The sequence below is a fragment of the Dunckerocampus dactyliophorus genome, chromosome 10, assembly GCF_027744805.1.
Source record: "Dunckerocampus dactyliophorus isolate RoL2022-P2 chromosome 10, RoL_Ddac_1.1, whole genome shotgun sequence".
NCBI classification, from domain to species: domain Eukaryota; kingdom Metazoa; phylum Chordata; class Actinopteri; order Syngnathiformes; family Syngnathidae; genus Dunckerocampus; species Dunckerocampus dactyliophorus.
In genome coordinates, this window is record NC_072828.1 from 14,888,766 (window position 1) to 14,906,460 (window position 17,695).

Sequence of the window (17,695 nt, forward strand, 5' to 3'; positions counted from 1 at the left end):
ATTTAAATTCTTAATTTGTATTTGATTAAATTATAAAATCAATTAATTTAAATTAATTAAATTATAAATTCTATTTAAATATAATGTTTTATTAGGTTTTTTTTACAAACGTAATGTATTGTTATTAATTGGCAGCACGTTTTTTCTGCCGCACGTAGCAGAGAGCAGACAAGTTGCCTTTAATTTATTGGTATTGATGTTTCTTCAGCTCTTATTCATTTTCTTGTGTTTTCTTCCTTTTTTTAGGGAGAATGAACAGAATAAGAATTTCATTGCGTAGTATAACTACCTGTTTTACTGTGCATATGACAATAATACTCTTGAATCTTGAATCTTGAATCACACGCTTAAGGACATTACTCCAACAATAGCACTATACAGACTTGGCGAAATGTTCATTTATGCACATTACTTTTGTCGTTACTAATGCGTATTAGAATGTATCTAAACAAATGGTCATAATGCATCGTGATGACTGTGCTTATATATGTTGTGATGCTTTTAGCTGCAGGCTCACTATGTCTGCATATGTGCTCTCCTTTCCTAATCATACATTTGATTTACTACTTTCTGTGGCCAAAATCAAGCATGCCGGCGTTACCGTCAAGCAATTTCATTCCGCATATAGCAGGGCGCCAGATGACAAATACAGTCAATCTAACGCATGAGGCAACCTGCTAAGAGATGAACTCATATGCGATCATTTCCAATTCCACCCATATCCCCCCCTTGCGTTATTTGTTCAATAGATTTCATTAGGTATCAAGCAAAAATAAAATGAAATCAATGAGTGGGTGGTAGAGGCAACATACACTGAGCACGATTGATTTTCAAGGCCATGTGATGAATACAAATCTCCAGAATGCATTGGTTAAGTGACAAGGGACAATCCGAAACTAATGATTGCTTTAAACAACTATGTCCTTCTTTACGTACTTGAAAATTTAACAACACAATTATTTATTCAGACGTGAGAAAAACTGGCTTGTGTTTTGGGAAAGATGCAGGTTTTGTTATTGTGGAAAAAGTCCCTCGCTGCAGTAACGACTGTCACAATGAATCCTAAACAACGACACATCTGAATCCTTTGTCCTTTTGCTGACCCTACCCCATCCGAAACCTACCTCCTCCCCGTGCTCGTTTTCTTGCTGTATGTTGATGTCACTTGAACAATAATAGAAACATAATGCAAAATATGTGTATTTTTGGGGGGAGCGGCAGTACAATAACATTGAAACAAACATTCTTGCTGCTGCTTCTCATATACTGTACATTATATTGCAGATTTACACCGGTTGTGAGGCTGTAAATAACTTGAATGCGTCAAGGGACAGAAAGATCATACAGTTTCCATAGAAAATAAATACAAATAGCCAGTTTCAAGGTCAATCTTTTGCCATTATAAAACCTGGATTAATTGTACAGGCAATTTAATATAGTAAAATGTTAATGGACTGAATGTGCTGGTTTTCATATCAAAATATGGTCACCCTACTTTATACCGTATCGATCCAAAAATAATATGCAAGACAAATACATTTTCAATAATTAAAGGGGACCTATTATACTAATTTTTGGGCCTTTGTACTGCTTTCTGGACTCCTATAGACCAACACATGATAACCCGCAGAGAAAGCTTTCTAGATCTTCCAGACTCTGCACCTGTTCCTGCAGTGTTTCCTTGGGTTTCCTGCCCCCCGCCCAAACGGTCTGTACTTGACTTCACCCCCGGCCCTCCTCCGCTAACTTGAAAGCATTTGTTGTGTGTGAGTGACAAACAGAAAAGCTCTAACTCGTGTGGCACCACCTGCTGGTTTGCATGTATACATTTCTATACCGTGAATGTGATATGACTCGTTGAGCTGCAAAGCAAATGGCCAGACTTTATAGTCTCCACTGTACCACATATGAAAATAAGTGTTCACATTGTGTTCTTGTCTTTGCAACATCCTTTATAAGCATTTATTTCTGAGAAGACCAGCTCTTAAACATCCATGTCCAAGTTTTATAATAATAATAATAACATGCAATTTTTAGGTGGGTGCATCTTAATGTGCAAAGGGGCTGTTTAGCTTGCTCGCTATTTAGCAAAACGTAGCTCTTTTCAAAGCCAGGAACATCATGTTATAATACAAATTCAAAAGTTCAAAAGCAACTTTTTCATTTTCAGTATGTGCCGCTCTGAAATTATACACAGCGTTGCCCTCTGAGTGCTAAGTTTCCCGGTGTCACTGAAGCTACAATTACTTTAGGAAAAAAAAAACAACCTAATGCACCTGCATGGGACGACTCAAGGAGGAAGCCAATTTGGTATTTGAGGCTAGAGGTTCTTATAACATTGTCCCCAACCAAATAGGAAAGCACTTATCGCAGCGAGGCGTAGGAATCAAAACAGGAGCTCTCAAAGGCAACATATTATTTCTGTCTGTAGCTGTTATTATTCTCGCTGCTAACCCATCTGATGTTCCACCTCAAATTAATGACGGCGGCCGCACATTTCCACCTTTCTTTTCACATGGAGAATAAAGGGCTTCTCTTTCGAGCTCCATGTTTTTTTTGTTCTCCATTGACTCTCATGTCGCTAACTTGAAAGTGCGGCTGGAAAGCGAAAAGGTTCTTGCAGTATTTGCTGTAATTGGTATCATACTTTGATGTGTGTGCTTTTTTAATATTTTATGCCACCGCAACTAAAAGCAACTAGTTAGTATGCTATTGTGCATTAGCCAAAGTGGTGCAGTGTCTTATCTGTATGCAATAATGACCCGAATATAAGACGGTATTGTTCCTCAAAAAAAGGTCTGCAGGAGATATGTTTTATATTTGGGGTCTAAAGATTTCTACATACAAACCAACAGGTGGTGCCTGTCAGAGCTTTTCTTCCTGCCACTCACAAACACCATTTGTTATTGCTTGATCAATGCCACCCCTATTAAAAAACACCAATTAGCATGCTACCATGAATCAGCCAAACTAATGTAAAATGTCTTGTCAGTAGTAATCCCTCGCCACTTTAATAAACAGAGCTTTTCTTCCTGCCACTCACAAACACCATTTGTTGTTGCTTGATCAATGCCACCACTATTAAATACACCAATTAGCATGCTATCATGAATCAGCCAAACTAATGTTAAATGTCAATAGTAATCCCTCGCCACTTTAATAAATCAAGCTGTTTTTTATTATTAGTCAAAAAATATGCACATTTAAGCAAATGTTATGTATTTTTTTGCCTAAATCAAGCATTTTCCAGCATAAAAAATGGTTAAATTAACTAAAATACAAATAAAAAGCATTCAGAAGACACATTCAAATACGTTGGGAAAATATGTAGTATTCTACACTGGTCACTAGGTGTCAGTATTGAATTGAATCTCACAAGAGGCACAATAATCACTAAAAAAGTCCCTAATAAAAGCACGGGCTACAGTTGCAGCCGTAACCCACACCAAACTGAAACTCAACTCTGAACCACCGGCGTCACTTTCTGTCCGCCAGCAACACGCAAGAGTAAAAGTCTCATTTATGTCTTAAATACCTTATTTACTCTTATTGTGTCTACTATATTGGGTTATACGAGTGTAAAGGTGACTATAGGGGTGTTATTGCATGTCTAGAGGGCTCTAATAATGTCCAAAAACGTATTTAGAATGTTGGAAGCATATTTTTTATGCTCTAACTACAAAAAGATTCCATTTGTAAATAAGGAATTCTACACTGAGGAAATTCAGCTATCACGGTCGAGTCTGGAACCAATTAATCAATTAAACCAATGAGGGATTACTGCATATCAAATATTAGACAGTATTTTTCACAGATAAAAAAAAGTCTTAAAAATACAAATAGATGGTGCCAAATAACTTTTCCGAGCCACAACTTTTCTTCCTGTCACTCACACACAGCTTGATGAATATCTTGCGCCACAACATCAATTTGCATCCTATCATGAATCAGCCAAAGTAGTATAAAATGCCTTGTTAATATCTTGTAGTGACACAAATATAAAAGTCACTAGAAAAAAGTCTTAAACTTTATAAGTGGTGCCAACTGACTTTTCCCTTTTCCCTTATGCAAGTCAGAGCTTTTCGTCCTGTCACTCACACGAACCTAGGGAGCCCCTGGAAAAAAAGTGTTTAAAAGTTATCAAACAGCATCAAGTAGCTCAGGAATGTCATACCACTTTTTACATTGGTAACTACTTGTTATTTCACTGATATTGAAAGCATGATTGTGTTCTTTTTTGTCTTCAAATACAGAACAAAAAGAGGGGTTGTCTTATAATTAGGCTAATCTTATTTTTAAGTCAATACAGTACTTATCGGGTGTGACACCATCGTAAAAGTTGAGTTGGACGGACAGGTTTTGGCTTGATCGGCCTTGGTGGAGGTCAGTGCTCATTGAATATAGTGCAGTAAGTGGGCTTTCGTTTCGAAAATGATGTATGAGACTAGCTGTACCTTATGATGTCACAATTCCATTATTTTGGAGTGAAAATGTCAACTTGACCTGAATTTATCAGCTTTCAGAGTAGAACCATACAGTAAATAGAGTGATTCATGAAGGCGTTTTCAACCATACAAATGTGCAACACTGCAGTAAGTGTTGTGTGCGGGAGGCTGTGGTTGCATTGCTGCACCCAGGCCTTACAGGCAGGCAACGCCAAATACTGTATAACGAGCACATAGTCTCACAGGAAAAGAGGCTTCAAGGGGAATTTTGAATCTGCAGCAATTGGGAACACTATCCTTTTAGGGTCTCATAAATGGCATTTGGCACCCAAACATAGTGACTCCACGTACATGCAGCGTGCACACCCAGGAGGCGTCTGTCACTCATTATCTTCCACTGATGTCTTCGCACGCTTTATGAATCAGTGCAGTTTAATGGCCGCTGTGTTCCATGCTCCTGCTTTGGTGGTTTTTAGCTGCATGTCTGCACTGCTGCTACTCTATATAACCTTCAATGCACAATTGGAGCCTACTCCAGACTGTAAAACCCTCCTCCCTCCCCACATCCTCGCCTCCCTCGCCTACAAGCACATCAGCTGAAAGGAGAAAAATTGAGGGTGAAATTGCTTAAATTATTTTATCTGCGGCATATACATCTCAGCAGATTTACACCCAATATGATAACAAAAGTGAAATATTACTGTCGACTTGGCTGCATTACGGCTGTGCTCATAAATCTTGAAAAGTGCTGTGTGTAGCTACTGTATATAAACATTTACAATATGGCAGTCCTATTTATATTGTCTGCTTTCATATAATGCCACCTGAAGGGCATTTTGGCATCCGTTATGATATGGATTTTTCTCTATATTGCCTTTCCTCTGCATCCAGATACAGTCGTCCACCTTTGGCAGTATTTAACACAGAGCTACAGCCTGTTTCTTAATTATTTTCTCATCGCTCAGCTGACACTGATTCATGAGTCTTATGTTGGACGCACCTCCCAACAACACCCCCACCTCCCCATCTCGAAAATGCCTTTTTTTTCTCTCGTTTTCCCCTTCCAGAGTACTCCTTTTCTTTTAACTGCGTTTGGGTCTTCTGCCCGCAATTTCACCCTTTCTTTTGTTTGACGTTTATATTTATTTTGTTCTCATGAGAATGTGTTAGAGAACTGTACAAAGAGTTGAAAACTATATTACCTACTGTACTAACTGGACTACCTGCCAGAAACATCAGTGCACCCCTTGCTTTAAAAAATGCCAATTCCTGCTCCATTTTCAGGACATTCCTGCTTTGGAATTTTACAAACCTACCTCATCTTTTCAGCCATTTAACTCTGGCATACTTTAACATTTGAAAAAGATGGGTCTGCAAATTTATACATGCAAACCAACAGATGGCGCCAAATAACATCTCCCCCAAGCGAGTCAGAGCTTTTCTTTCTGTCACTCACACACACACACACACACACACACACACACACATGAGTGATCTGGATAGAAACAGCCGTGACACAGAAACCCACACTCTCCATTAGAATCACAGCTTTATTCAAACTTGTCCCGATACAGTCACATATTACACTCCACTTACAAAAAATCATCTATTTCTGTTGTAAAACATGTCTTTTTATCCATCCAGGTACAATTTATCCCAAACTTTCTACACATCCTTCAGAGTAACAGGAGTGACACGGCTGTATGCATTTGTTTTGTGTAAGCTAACTTTCCTGCTCCTGAAACGCTGCACGCTGTTAGCGTGGAACTCACCAAGCACGTGTCAATTTCAGATCCACCGTCTTAGTTATTTACAGTGTGATCGATTGAAGCAACAAGATAGAATCTTAGGCGGTTTTGTTAGTTGAAAAACAAGCAACATGCACACAAGCAAAATGTCTTTCCAGATGCAGTCTCTGACCATTTGTCTAATGATTATAAATCTTCAAGGACCCAGTGTGTACCACGCTGAGGCTTTGTCTGCTGGGAGATGACTTTGCTGCAAAAAAGAAGCATAGAGTCGAGTCTTCCCTTCATGTCAGCTTTGCCCTTCCAAGGGAGCAATGCCAGGACCCAGACACGGGGAGTCAGAGTTGGCCCTCCCTAGGTCCAGACTGTAATTTTTACACTTGCATTGTTACTTTACCTTCGCTGTAATTTGCTACGAATTAGTCATAGGTAGTGTAAAGTACTGATGTGTCTGAATGGATGTCAGACCTTTGAGTACCAGACATCCATAAAAAGTATAAATAGCCACTTGATTCTTGAGCATGGTTCGAATAGAAGTCCATGTTGTTTGGCTTTGTTGTGAAGACTGCACAACAGGCATCATAGGTTTTAACGGCTCTTGGGTAAGAACCACCGCATTGTTTTCTTAGTGATGCATGCAGTCACCCAGCAACATGTCTGAAGTTGCATGCGCTAATAAGCCACCTCATTACGGCTAGAAGCGTGTCGTGGGCCTCACTGTCATCTCAGTGGGTGAGCGCACCCGCTTCAAAAGACAGCTGCAAATACAATGCTAATTTATTTTTGGAATGGGTAAACAAAACTGTTCTAACCAAAGAAGAACGGCTCGGGCACGGTGACAAAAAAAATGTCTGTCTCTCCGCTGATGATGACATAAAAAGGCTCATTATTCAGGCATTAATTTGGCTCCCTGAGGAGGCGCCAAAAACCTCCGGACGCCTTCCCCTCATTGGCTGCACCCCGCCAGTGATCCCTAACATGCTTAGCATCCACTGTGGCTGTCAGGGCAAACACATACCCAGCCTCTCATTAACATAAAGCAGTTAGATCCCCATATATGTCATAAATTGGATTAAATTCCACTGGCTAAGCACTGTGATCTCTTAGGGTTAATTAATTTCATTGCGTTCTGTCTGTGTTTTTACTGCTTCAACACATGCTGACACTGTTATTGTGTGGTATCCTGCTTATTGGGGGAGTATAATAGGCTTCTGAAGGGGGCGGGTGTTTGGTATTCTGGACACAAAGTGATTTGATTCTTGCGCACAAGGCTACAGTAGCCGCATGGCGTTGATACGCTGGATCCATCCTCCTGCTCTTATCTTCTTTTAAATGAGGAGAAAAACTGGATGTCGTCTCTTCACTTTCAGCGTCGGATGCTATCTCATTTCATATATTTCTCCATGCAATATTGTTATCAGCCAAGCTAATACTGGTCATAATTTGTTGTTATCGCCGCCACCGACAGTCACTTGTACACGTGCAGGAATGACCCTTTTTCAATGCATCCTGTTCCCACGACTCTGCATTGGAACATGACTGACAGCCCTGCTGCTGTATAAGTTGTTGTCATAGCAACCACCCTGCCGCTTTGTCCCAGAATCTCAGCATCGTTCCTAAAACCTCATCCTCCTTTCCCAACTTCTCTTTCATCCATCCCAGCTTATCGAGGACTGCATGCTGCAATTTACAGTACGGGCGCATCCGTCCGTCACTTTTCTCACTCGCCACTCTTTTCCCTGCTTCTTATTCTTTGCACCTTCTTTCTTTCTCTCGCACTGCCCACATTGCTTTTCACTGAGTCTCATTGTGCTGTCCAAATCCTTAGCAGTCTGCTGCGCTATCGCGCCAGAATACAGTAATAAGTCTCTGTGTGACTCGGTTGGAATACAGATGGTCTATGCATGCTGCATGCATGGGTACCAGGATAGCAAGAAAAGGCATGTTTGCATGTGTTTTAGCAGCTGTAAGTAATTGTATATTTGAAACGTTCCCTATTATGCAATGTTTACTTTTTAATGGCGTTTTATTGGTAATATGTATCTCTAAAGTCTGTTCATGAGTACCAAACGTGATCAAAATTCATCATCTCCCACACTTGTTTGCTCCACTCCACTGAAAAAGCGTACACTACAGTCGCTTGTGAAGTTGCGGGTTTTCATGACATAGTGAAGGAAAAACCTTCCTCTAGCCTGACTTGCCCCTAGCTAGATGAGTCTGCCCCATATATGCACCCACTACATCACGGAGAACAGGCTTCACTACACATCTTCAAACAGAGCTATAAGTTTGATCATGTTGTATTATCCTAAGATAATATCCAAGGATTGCTGTTGATGTGACTGTAATATAATAAGGCTGACTTTTGATTGTCATTACTAACATACAAGTGTAAAAATAAGTTAACCATTTTATATGATGACATAAAAACACTGAAGTCATACGCTCCCCTCTAAACGTTTTGTTTTATGTAACTTCCACTGTGTATTATGCTTCTTCTCTACTCACATTCTTCTTTTCTTGACATCCCTTATTGAAGCTCCAACTTCTTTGTGAATATGACTGCAGTCACACTTCTGTTCTTCAGCAATCAAGTGTAGTACACTTCCCTGGCCACAGCATCCTTGAAAGAGATGTGCCTGGACCCAGCATGATTGTTCATCGTGTGATAGAAGTACAGGTGTGATCCTTGGTTTATCGCTTTCCGAGTTTCGCCGTTTCATGATTATGTACGCGCTCCCATAAATTAACTAAAAACTTTATTTTGGACCCTAAACACGAGACTCACTCGAGAACTAGTTACAGCAGAAAAATACACTATGTGTGGCTCACACACAGCCACACTACTCTCAACACTGGACTGTCATGACCATCCTTTAGGGTAAAGATCATATTGTAAAGTCTACCCGGATGTTGTAAGGATGACGAGGAGCTGGTCGATCAACAATCTCTTTATTGCATAAACAAAAACAGGCTACTGTTGACTGCAAGCCAAAACAACATCAGCAAACTCAGCTGTCCTCTCCGCACGAAGCCATCCTCCTCCCGCACACACATTCAGGACCCAAGTCACGTTCGCAGACAGAAGGACAAAACTCTAACTGTTATGAGGCAGCGTGAGCCGGTTTTGGAACCCACGATGCAGAGACAAGATCCATTTCCAAAAATAAAAGGTTTATTATGAAAAAGTGTCCTTACAGAGGAAAAAAATGCACAATACAAAAAGTACAACAGAAAGAGATGGCAACGCCACTGCAAAAGGGCACTACAAAAATATACTACTGAACTAGTAGGCAGAACACAATGAAAAGGCAGAAATGAAAAACACTGCTACAAAAACTAGAGCAGGAACAGCTAACCTGAGCAGGAACAAAAAACACAGCTGAAGCAAAGCGGGCAGGTACTCACAAGTATGGTACAAAAGATAAAAGCCAGAAAGCGAGGAGAGGGTAGCAAGCAACACAAGGCCGGGCTGAGCGGTGAGCGTGTGGAGCATGAGGGTACAATCTGGCACTGGTGTGCTGTCGCTGCCGTGCTAATAAGGTGAGGATGATGATGAGGTACAGGTGTGGCTGGAGAGCTCTGAGAGCACTGAAATGAAATGGCAGACAGGCGGCAGCACTAACACTACAGATAACTGCCGGGTTGCTACGGTATGAGCATGTTAAAGGTTCTGCTCCTCTGAAAGCAGCACAGTGGTCTTCTTATTGAGATGGAAAGGTTGCTTTTTTATTACTTGTTATTTTGTATTATGTTTAACTTTATAACAGTTTCGTGTAATTCTTGTTTTTAGTGGTTTATTTCTGTATTTTATGTCCTTCGTGTGTTCTGTGTACAGTGTGAGCTATAATTTAGGTATAAGATTTGACATACAGCAACACTAAACTTGCATCACAGTATAGGAACATCTAGCACCACCTGTAAAAAAAAATGACTCTAAATAATCTGCAAAGTCAGTTGCAGTCATGTTGTATAATGAAGTGATGTATGAAGTGTATACTGCGGGCCAGGGGGTTCTGTTGCACTTTTAGGAGTAGCTTATTGGTCCCTTTCAGCCCAAAGTGACAACCTTGCTATTTCAACGCATGTTTGGTTGTGTATTTAAACACGTCTATCACAATTCCATCATGTTTTTGAAGGACTAGAGGTAATGCAAACGGTGGCAACATTGGTGGACGTGTGCAGAAGTATATGTCGCCCCTCCTCAGAATTTATATTCACCACCCCCAGCAAAAAGGAAGTACCATCTTGGCCTTTCATTTTCCGGTTCAGGGCTTTCCTGCACACATTTTTTTTTTTGCAGATAAATGCTCACCAATCCACCCTGACAGATGTCACATTGCATCACTACCATTTTGATATATGGCCTCTGATCCTGCCACTTGCAATAAGGAGCGTGCACCAGGGACATTCCCTACCCCTCCCTAGATAACACTGTGACAAGCTTGATTATGTTATAGGTGATCATTTGTGCTGTCCAGTGCGTACACACTGTAATGTGGGTCAAGGACCAAGCAATATGACAGAGTGTGTAGTAGTCACAGGTAGTGAGGGGCATGATGAGATGATTCTTTTTCTATCATTGAGGATTTGTTGTGCAATTCAAAGAAAGGAAGCATGCTAGCACTATTTTTCAACCAGTTAATACAGTCCTAACTAGTTTGCTGCCGAAATACGTTCCTGAGACAAACAGGAAGTAAGCAAGAAGTACAAAATTTCAACACAAACAACTCCTCAACTTCAGCTTAACAGATGCCATATCTGCTGTAGTACATTTACTTTATAATGGCTGTATTCTTCAAAGACCTCTGTAAATTGCAGCTTTACAGATGCCCCCATGTTTTACTCCCTGTTTACTGTAGAAAAACCTACATGTTTACACTTACATTTTGACGCAGTGGTACGGAATTTTGCATGCCAATGGCTACCATTGAATAAATTCCAGTGCAGCCACAACGGGAGCAGCTGTATTTGAGTTTTGGAGCCTTCATCCACTTCTTGAAAGTATGTTTGTTCTGCTCAACCTCCTGTAGTAGTTCCGAAATCGCTCCCTTACGCCCATATGCAGCTGGGTACTTTTCAGCTGAGTGCTGAAAATGTCTTTCAGCATCTTATATTTTCTGTTGTTTGCAAATTTCTCCCCACATATCAAGCACACGGGTAAGCCAGCATCATTGGCAGTGAAGGCAAAGAAATGTGTCCATTCAGAATTACCCTGTATATTCTCTATTTTGTACCCGATTTTTCTTTTTGGGTACGTATTCATGATTATGGATAGCTTACCGCAAGGGTAGCACACTCTCAAGACATCTTTTTTGTGTCTAACATGACTGAACACACTGGCCCCCCGCCCCTTCCCTTGCTCATCCAATCAGCAGTCAGATATTTCATACTGTCTTTTCAAAAGTGCGGTGCCTATCAAGGCGTGTCTCAGCGTGTCTCATTCACTCACTGAATGGGTTAACTTTTCCACCACCTCTTGGAGCAATTGGGCGGGATTCTCAAATAATTTCTGTAGCCTCTTGGATCTTCCTTATGAATTTCTGTTAATAAGTGATCATAATGCTTAAAGCGATGTCTTCTAGTCAGCAATTCCTTCTCCCACACTTCCCGGGCCTCCTTTTTTCTAGTTTATGCCTCCTTCCTGCTCTTTCCTCATTCTCTTTCAGCAACTGCGCGATAATTTAGACTTACCTTTCTTTTCTGCAATGAGAGCTTCTGAGAGTTCAAACATCTTGTAGGTCTTTTGCAAATAGAGGAAATAATGAAGCTAGGAGTGATGCCTGCTGTTGTGTGGCGTCATGCAGGACAAAGCAGGTCCAAAAAATGCCACGACTGCTTCACGGATGCGGGAAGTGGTGTTGACAATGCATACCCATGTGTGAAAAATGCGTCGTGCGTACTATTGTTGTGCACTAGATGCAAACAGTACTTGACAAGGTGTAAATAAGTTGTGTGGGAGCGTGGTCAATTCATGCCTAAACAGAATGCAAATAGTGCGCAAACTTGTCTTCACGCTTTTCATGCATTCTATAAATAAATAAACACGCATTGCCATGGCAAATTCTGGGACAATACGGAGGCAAAATGCGTGAAAGTGTAAACACCACTTAATGGCACCATGCTTTTTTATTCCCGGTGTGGAAAATAATAGGCATCTATATCATTCTTGTCAATCTTCCTATTTTCACCTGGAAACGGCCATATTAATAGTCAGAATTTCCCTTATTTCCCCTCATTTCCCCTCATTTTTCTAGGACATTTTCCATATTTTATAATGCAGATTTTGGCAGATATGGTCTATATGAGCTGTGGCATTTCTTTATTACAGTGACCACACCGGGGAATTAATCTAGAAATTAAGTCTGTTTGAGCATAGCCTACTATTTGAAGTCTTTACCAACAACACAGTGGAAAGTGAGCAGAGGTTCCACAGGCTGGTAAAGTTAGCGCATCAAAACACCTGCATCCGTTGGTCACATGTGTAAATAGTTATTTCGTAACAGAACAGAGACACTGTTACTTTAAAGTTAGCCTGTGTATTTGTATGTGAACTTGTTTAGCTCAGACCCTCAGGTTTCAATTCTATTCTGTCTCAGATTGATGTTTTTTTGTTGTTCTAACAAAGGGTCAAAATCATTGTTTGAATACAGTTTCTTTTGGGGGAAAAAACCCGGTAAAACATGCTGTATTGTAGTATTTTCCTGCAAGTTAATATAAAAAATAATACCTGATGGATCATTTCTTTGCCCGGCCATAGTTACACATCACCCTCTGACGTGACCTTGCCACTGCGTCGTTTTGTAGAAATAATCGGTCTGTAGGCAAGGTTTTTCGTGCTTCTTTTGCCAGCCTGCAGAGATTGTCGCGTTAGAGTTGTACATCAGTAAACACAGCATGTCAGGTCAAGGTAAAGATCAGATCCCCACTGCGCTTAACAGAAGTCAGCAGCGTGCGAGGCCTATCTATTGAAAAGTCAGCGTTATTCACCATGCCATGTCTCGGCAGTCACTCTCTGGAAGGATAGAAAAGACGAGACTATTGTTCGGCTGAGCGGCACGCTGAAATATTTCTCTGGCGACACAAAAAAACACTGGATCAGCAGCAATTAGTCGAGGAGTAAAAAAGAGAAAGATAAAGAGTGGACGGCAGTTGGGAAAGTGCAGGGTGGAAAATGTAGAATCAGCGTTGAGGAAAGAGAAAGAGGAGGTGAATAGCGGTGGGTAGGTGTGTAGTTAAAAAAAAGCAAAGTATTAAATGGGGGAGAGGGAGAGGAGTTTGCAGCTAGTAGAGATCACTTTGAGACTAGAGAGGTCCATGCAGGCATTGTTTCCACCAACTGGCATAGTTCAGTTCCGCTTTGGAAAGGTAAACTCTGCTCTGACATCATAGTTGCTTCTAAGTGCAACAAATTTGCAAAAAAAAAAAACTTAAAATGGCCCACGGAAAAAATATCTGTATCCACAAATTCGACATGGATGATCTTGGTATCAAACTAAAGGGGAGACATTGATGGTGACTTTAGATATGAAAATGTGCATATCTATCCTACTATATAATTGCAAATTTTTGCTAAAATGATAGTGTTTAAAAGGTGAACTGTATTTTTCTGCTTACCATTACATTCTTGCTGTTGCACGATAGTGATGATTCACTGACCAATCAATGGATTGCAGTGTGTTGAGCTCCACGCTTTTTTCACACCATTGGTCGGAACCCCCATAAAAAAGGTAAAAAATGGTACCAAAGATGACTTATTTTGTTGCTTTTTTCCAACTTCTGACAATGGAAAAGGCGGGGTTAAAAGACTCACACAGCTCATGCAAGAGGTCACAAAGACCCCACAACACATCCAAAGAACTGCAGGCCTCACTTGCCTCAGTTAAGGTCAGTGTTCATGACTCCACAATAAGAAAGACACTGGGCAAAAAACGGCCTACATGGCAGAGTTCCAAGATGAAAACCACTTCTGAACAAAAACAACATTAAGGCTCGTCTATATTTTGCCAGAAAACATCTTGATGATCCCAACACGTCATGAAAATATGAATGACCTTAAAAAGGCTGTTCATGCTGGAAAACCCTCCAATATGACTAAATTACAACTATTCTGAGTCTAGTAAGAGACTCATTGCAAGTTACGCTTGATTGCAGTTGTTGCTACTAAGGGTGGCCCAATCAGTTATTAGGTTTACTGGGCAATTACGTTTTCACACAGGGTAGGTTTGCATTTTTTTCTCCATTAATAATAAAAAAGTTTCATTTAAAAACTGCATTTAAGTTTGGGCTGCTGGAGAGGGGGCAGCACGGACAGGGACAGGAGCAGGATAAATAGACTGATCAGGCGAGCTAGCTCTGTCCTGGACGGTCCTCTGGACTCCGTGGAGGAAGTGGGGGAGAGAAGGATGTTGGCTAAGCTGACATCCATCATGGACAACACCTCTCACCCGCTACATGACACTGTTGTTTCCCTGAGCAGCTCCTTCAGCACCAGACTGTTACACCCACAGTGTAAGAAGGAGAGGTTCCGCAGGTCCTTCATACCGACCGCTGTCAGGCTCTACAACACCTGCACCACCTGAACCATGTTGTAGACACTATGCTTTCTTTACACTGTTCTCTTTACTTGTCTTGCTGCTGTAACAAGTAAATTTCCCCGCTGTGGGATAAATAAAGTACATACAATACAATACAATACAATACAAGTGTGACAAACATGCAAAAAAATAAATAAATCAGGAAGGGGGCAAACACTTTCTCACACCACTGCATATCTATCACAAAAGTTATCCGTTCATTTGTTGTGTCTAGTTATGTAAAAAAAAATAAGATAAATCTTTGGCGGCATCAACTCTACTATAGAAATACATGTTTTCTACACTTGTGTTTCTTAAACTCATCATTAATTGGAAATTGTGCTTTTTTAATATGTTGCCTTGACTTCGGCTGCTTTGGCTTTTGCATAATAATTTTCATTTCTTGTATATCGGTCATGTTTGATAGCAAATGCTAACTGGACGTAATTCATGAACTGTGTGTTTAATGAACGCTACGTAGCTATTTTGGCTGACATATTACTGGCACTCATGTTATGTACACAGCTATTGAGTACTTCATGTGTAATTATCTCTATTGCCATATTGATTTGAATTGTGACTTATTTGTGAATGACATCAACTACTTTGAGGCTCCAGCATACCCATTAGTATAGGAGTTTCCAAGTAGTACCGGTTAGATATATATATATATATATATATATATATATATATATATATACACACACATATATATGTATGTTTTATAGTAAAAGATAAACCATGTCGACTTGTAACTTGCAGGCTGAAAAAGCACACCTGAGCTAAGGTAATCCCACACTGCCATTGGTTAGTTGTGTTGTGCAGGGTTTATTCATATTTTAATTCGAAGTTATTTCAGACATAAACCTGTTCAGAAAATGTCTTTTACTTTTATGCATTGGCTGAATGTTCTGAACTCTTGCTTCCATCCCGGTATTGCATTGAGCAGAATACTACTGCCCAGAGGGGTTGTGACATAGTGTGGATGTAGCTCAGCTTCACAAAGCTGACGTCATGCTGTTCTTCTTTCAACCGCAGACTGCTTGAGACTGAATAAACAGCACCTCTACTGGTTGCGGCCAAGTAGTGCACCCCATTTTGACTCAATTGCTTCAGTTAATCAAAAATCAATTCCATACAATCAACCAAGTATGCCTCGGGCTTGCTTTTAATATTACATTTGTGTTTGGATACATGACTGTAAATATGTAATTGCATGCTGGAAAAGTGTAATGAAAAATCCTCTTGAAAGTGTTGAAAAAGTGGGTGTGTGAACCCTGTATGTGTGTAAAACCTCCTCATTATTGCCCCTGACCACTCTACTGCCCCCACTAGCTGCAACTCATATGGGAGGAGGCTCACAGATTAAAACAATCAGTCATGGAAACAAAGATCATACACTGTGACCCAAATTTGACCCGGGCTAGATAATATAATAATAATTATATAAACATGCGTGTGCTAGCGCTCCACAAATGACCACTACTGTTTGTTTGACCATTTTTCTTGATAGTGAAGGTGTAATGGAATTCTCTTTTGGTTTGTTCTCTTCTTTTTCCAGAAGACAGGAAGTTGTTTGTGGGAATGCTAAACAAACAACAGACAGAGGAGGATGTTTACCGCCTGTTCGAACCCTACGGAGTCATCGAGGAGTGCACGGTCCTAAGAGGTCCAGATGGCAACAGCAAAGGTAGGTGCAGTGACACACTTGTCTGCAGAAATTTAGGTCACTGACAGAGTGAAGTGACGACGTGAGTGAACATCTCTGTCATTTGAGGGTAGAATGTAGAATGTACTGTATGTATAGGTCAAATAGCCATTTCACTTTATTATAACAGTTTTATGCTATGCATTGTGATGGCTAGACAGCTTTAGGAATTGATGAAAAATGTCAAACCACTTTTGTAAATAAAAAATATCAAACCACAATAAATAATTTCAAAACATTTTTCCAAAATTAATATAAATTACAACTTCCACAATTCAATTGAAAAATGTATTTATTGAGGGAAAACATACATCTTGATTGGGTCAGGTCACCCCACAACTTTTCAACTAAATTTGGATCTGGAATTGAGTTGGGACATTCCAAACTTTCATTTTCTTTTGGTGAAGAAAGTCTCTTAGTAATTTGGATGGATCCCACTTCTGACACCAGGGGCACTGATCGATTAAAAACTGGACTTTGGGATCAATGTGTGAATCCCACTGCAGGAGTCACAACTCTTTGTTGGAGAGATGCTGCTTCCTGACTACCGTTTAAAATATAAATTATAAAATATACTCACTACACATTTTCAACACCGCACAGCAAAAAGAGGACAGAGCCATTTATCAGTAATTGTAATCACATACAGTAACAGTGAACACGTCATTTTAAAATGCTGACTTTGCCGTCTAAAAGTCTTCTCTCAGCATATAGAGAGGTATCTCATATCTGGAAAAAGAAAAACAACTTCTGCATTGCAAAACCGAGATTTCAATCCCGCACTGTCCTCATTTTATGCAAAGCTAATGTTAATGTGAAGCAGTTTTTTATGTTGCTGTGTGGTTCCAGTGGTGAGAAGACACCAAAGACCCTTATCATTTGTTTTTGTATGTATTTATGTGTCTATTACAACATTGTACGGACATGTTTTTCATCAGTTGGTGACTGTAAAAGCAAATAACGCAGTTCAAATTATTACAAAATCAGTGTATTGAATTTTAATGAAAGTGTGTGCTGCTGCAAAGCCTGCTTTTATGGTCAGTGAACTTAATACAGTACTGTATATCATAAACAATTACAGGATGTCTGGTGGGATACATTATGGCCATCTGTAGCGATGCATTTCTATTTATAAGAGCATGTAACATGCATTTTACATATGTGATATGCAAATAAAGATTTTTTAAGCACTAAAGCCTTTAACTTAAAGATAGCTTT

The 17,695-nt window shown here is 40.1% G+C and overlaps 1 protein-coding gene across 11 annotated transcripts in view; it reads left to right on the plus strand.

The window, feature by feature from the left end:
* The window catches only part of celf5a (cugbp, Elav-like family member 5a), a 272,470-nt gene that overhangs the window by 195,729 nt on the left and 59,046 nt on the right, over positions 1-17,695 (plus strand). For 8 of the 11 annotated variants that reach the window (XM_054788697.1, XM_054788700.1, XM_054788705.1 and 5 more), the window contains exon 4: positions 16,331-16,459. In XM_054788697.1, coding sequence (XP_054644672.1) covers positions 16,331-16,459 — 129 coding nt within the window. The remainder of the gene's footprint in view (positions 1-16,330; positions 16,460-17,695) is intronic. The other 3 variants (XM_054788698.1, XM_054788703.1, XM_054788707.1) reach the window with 1 other exon arrangement.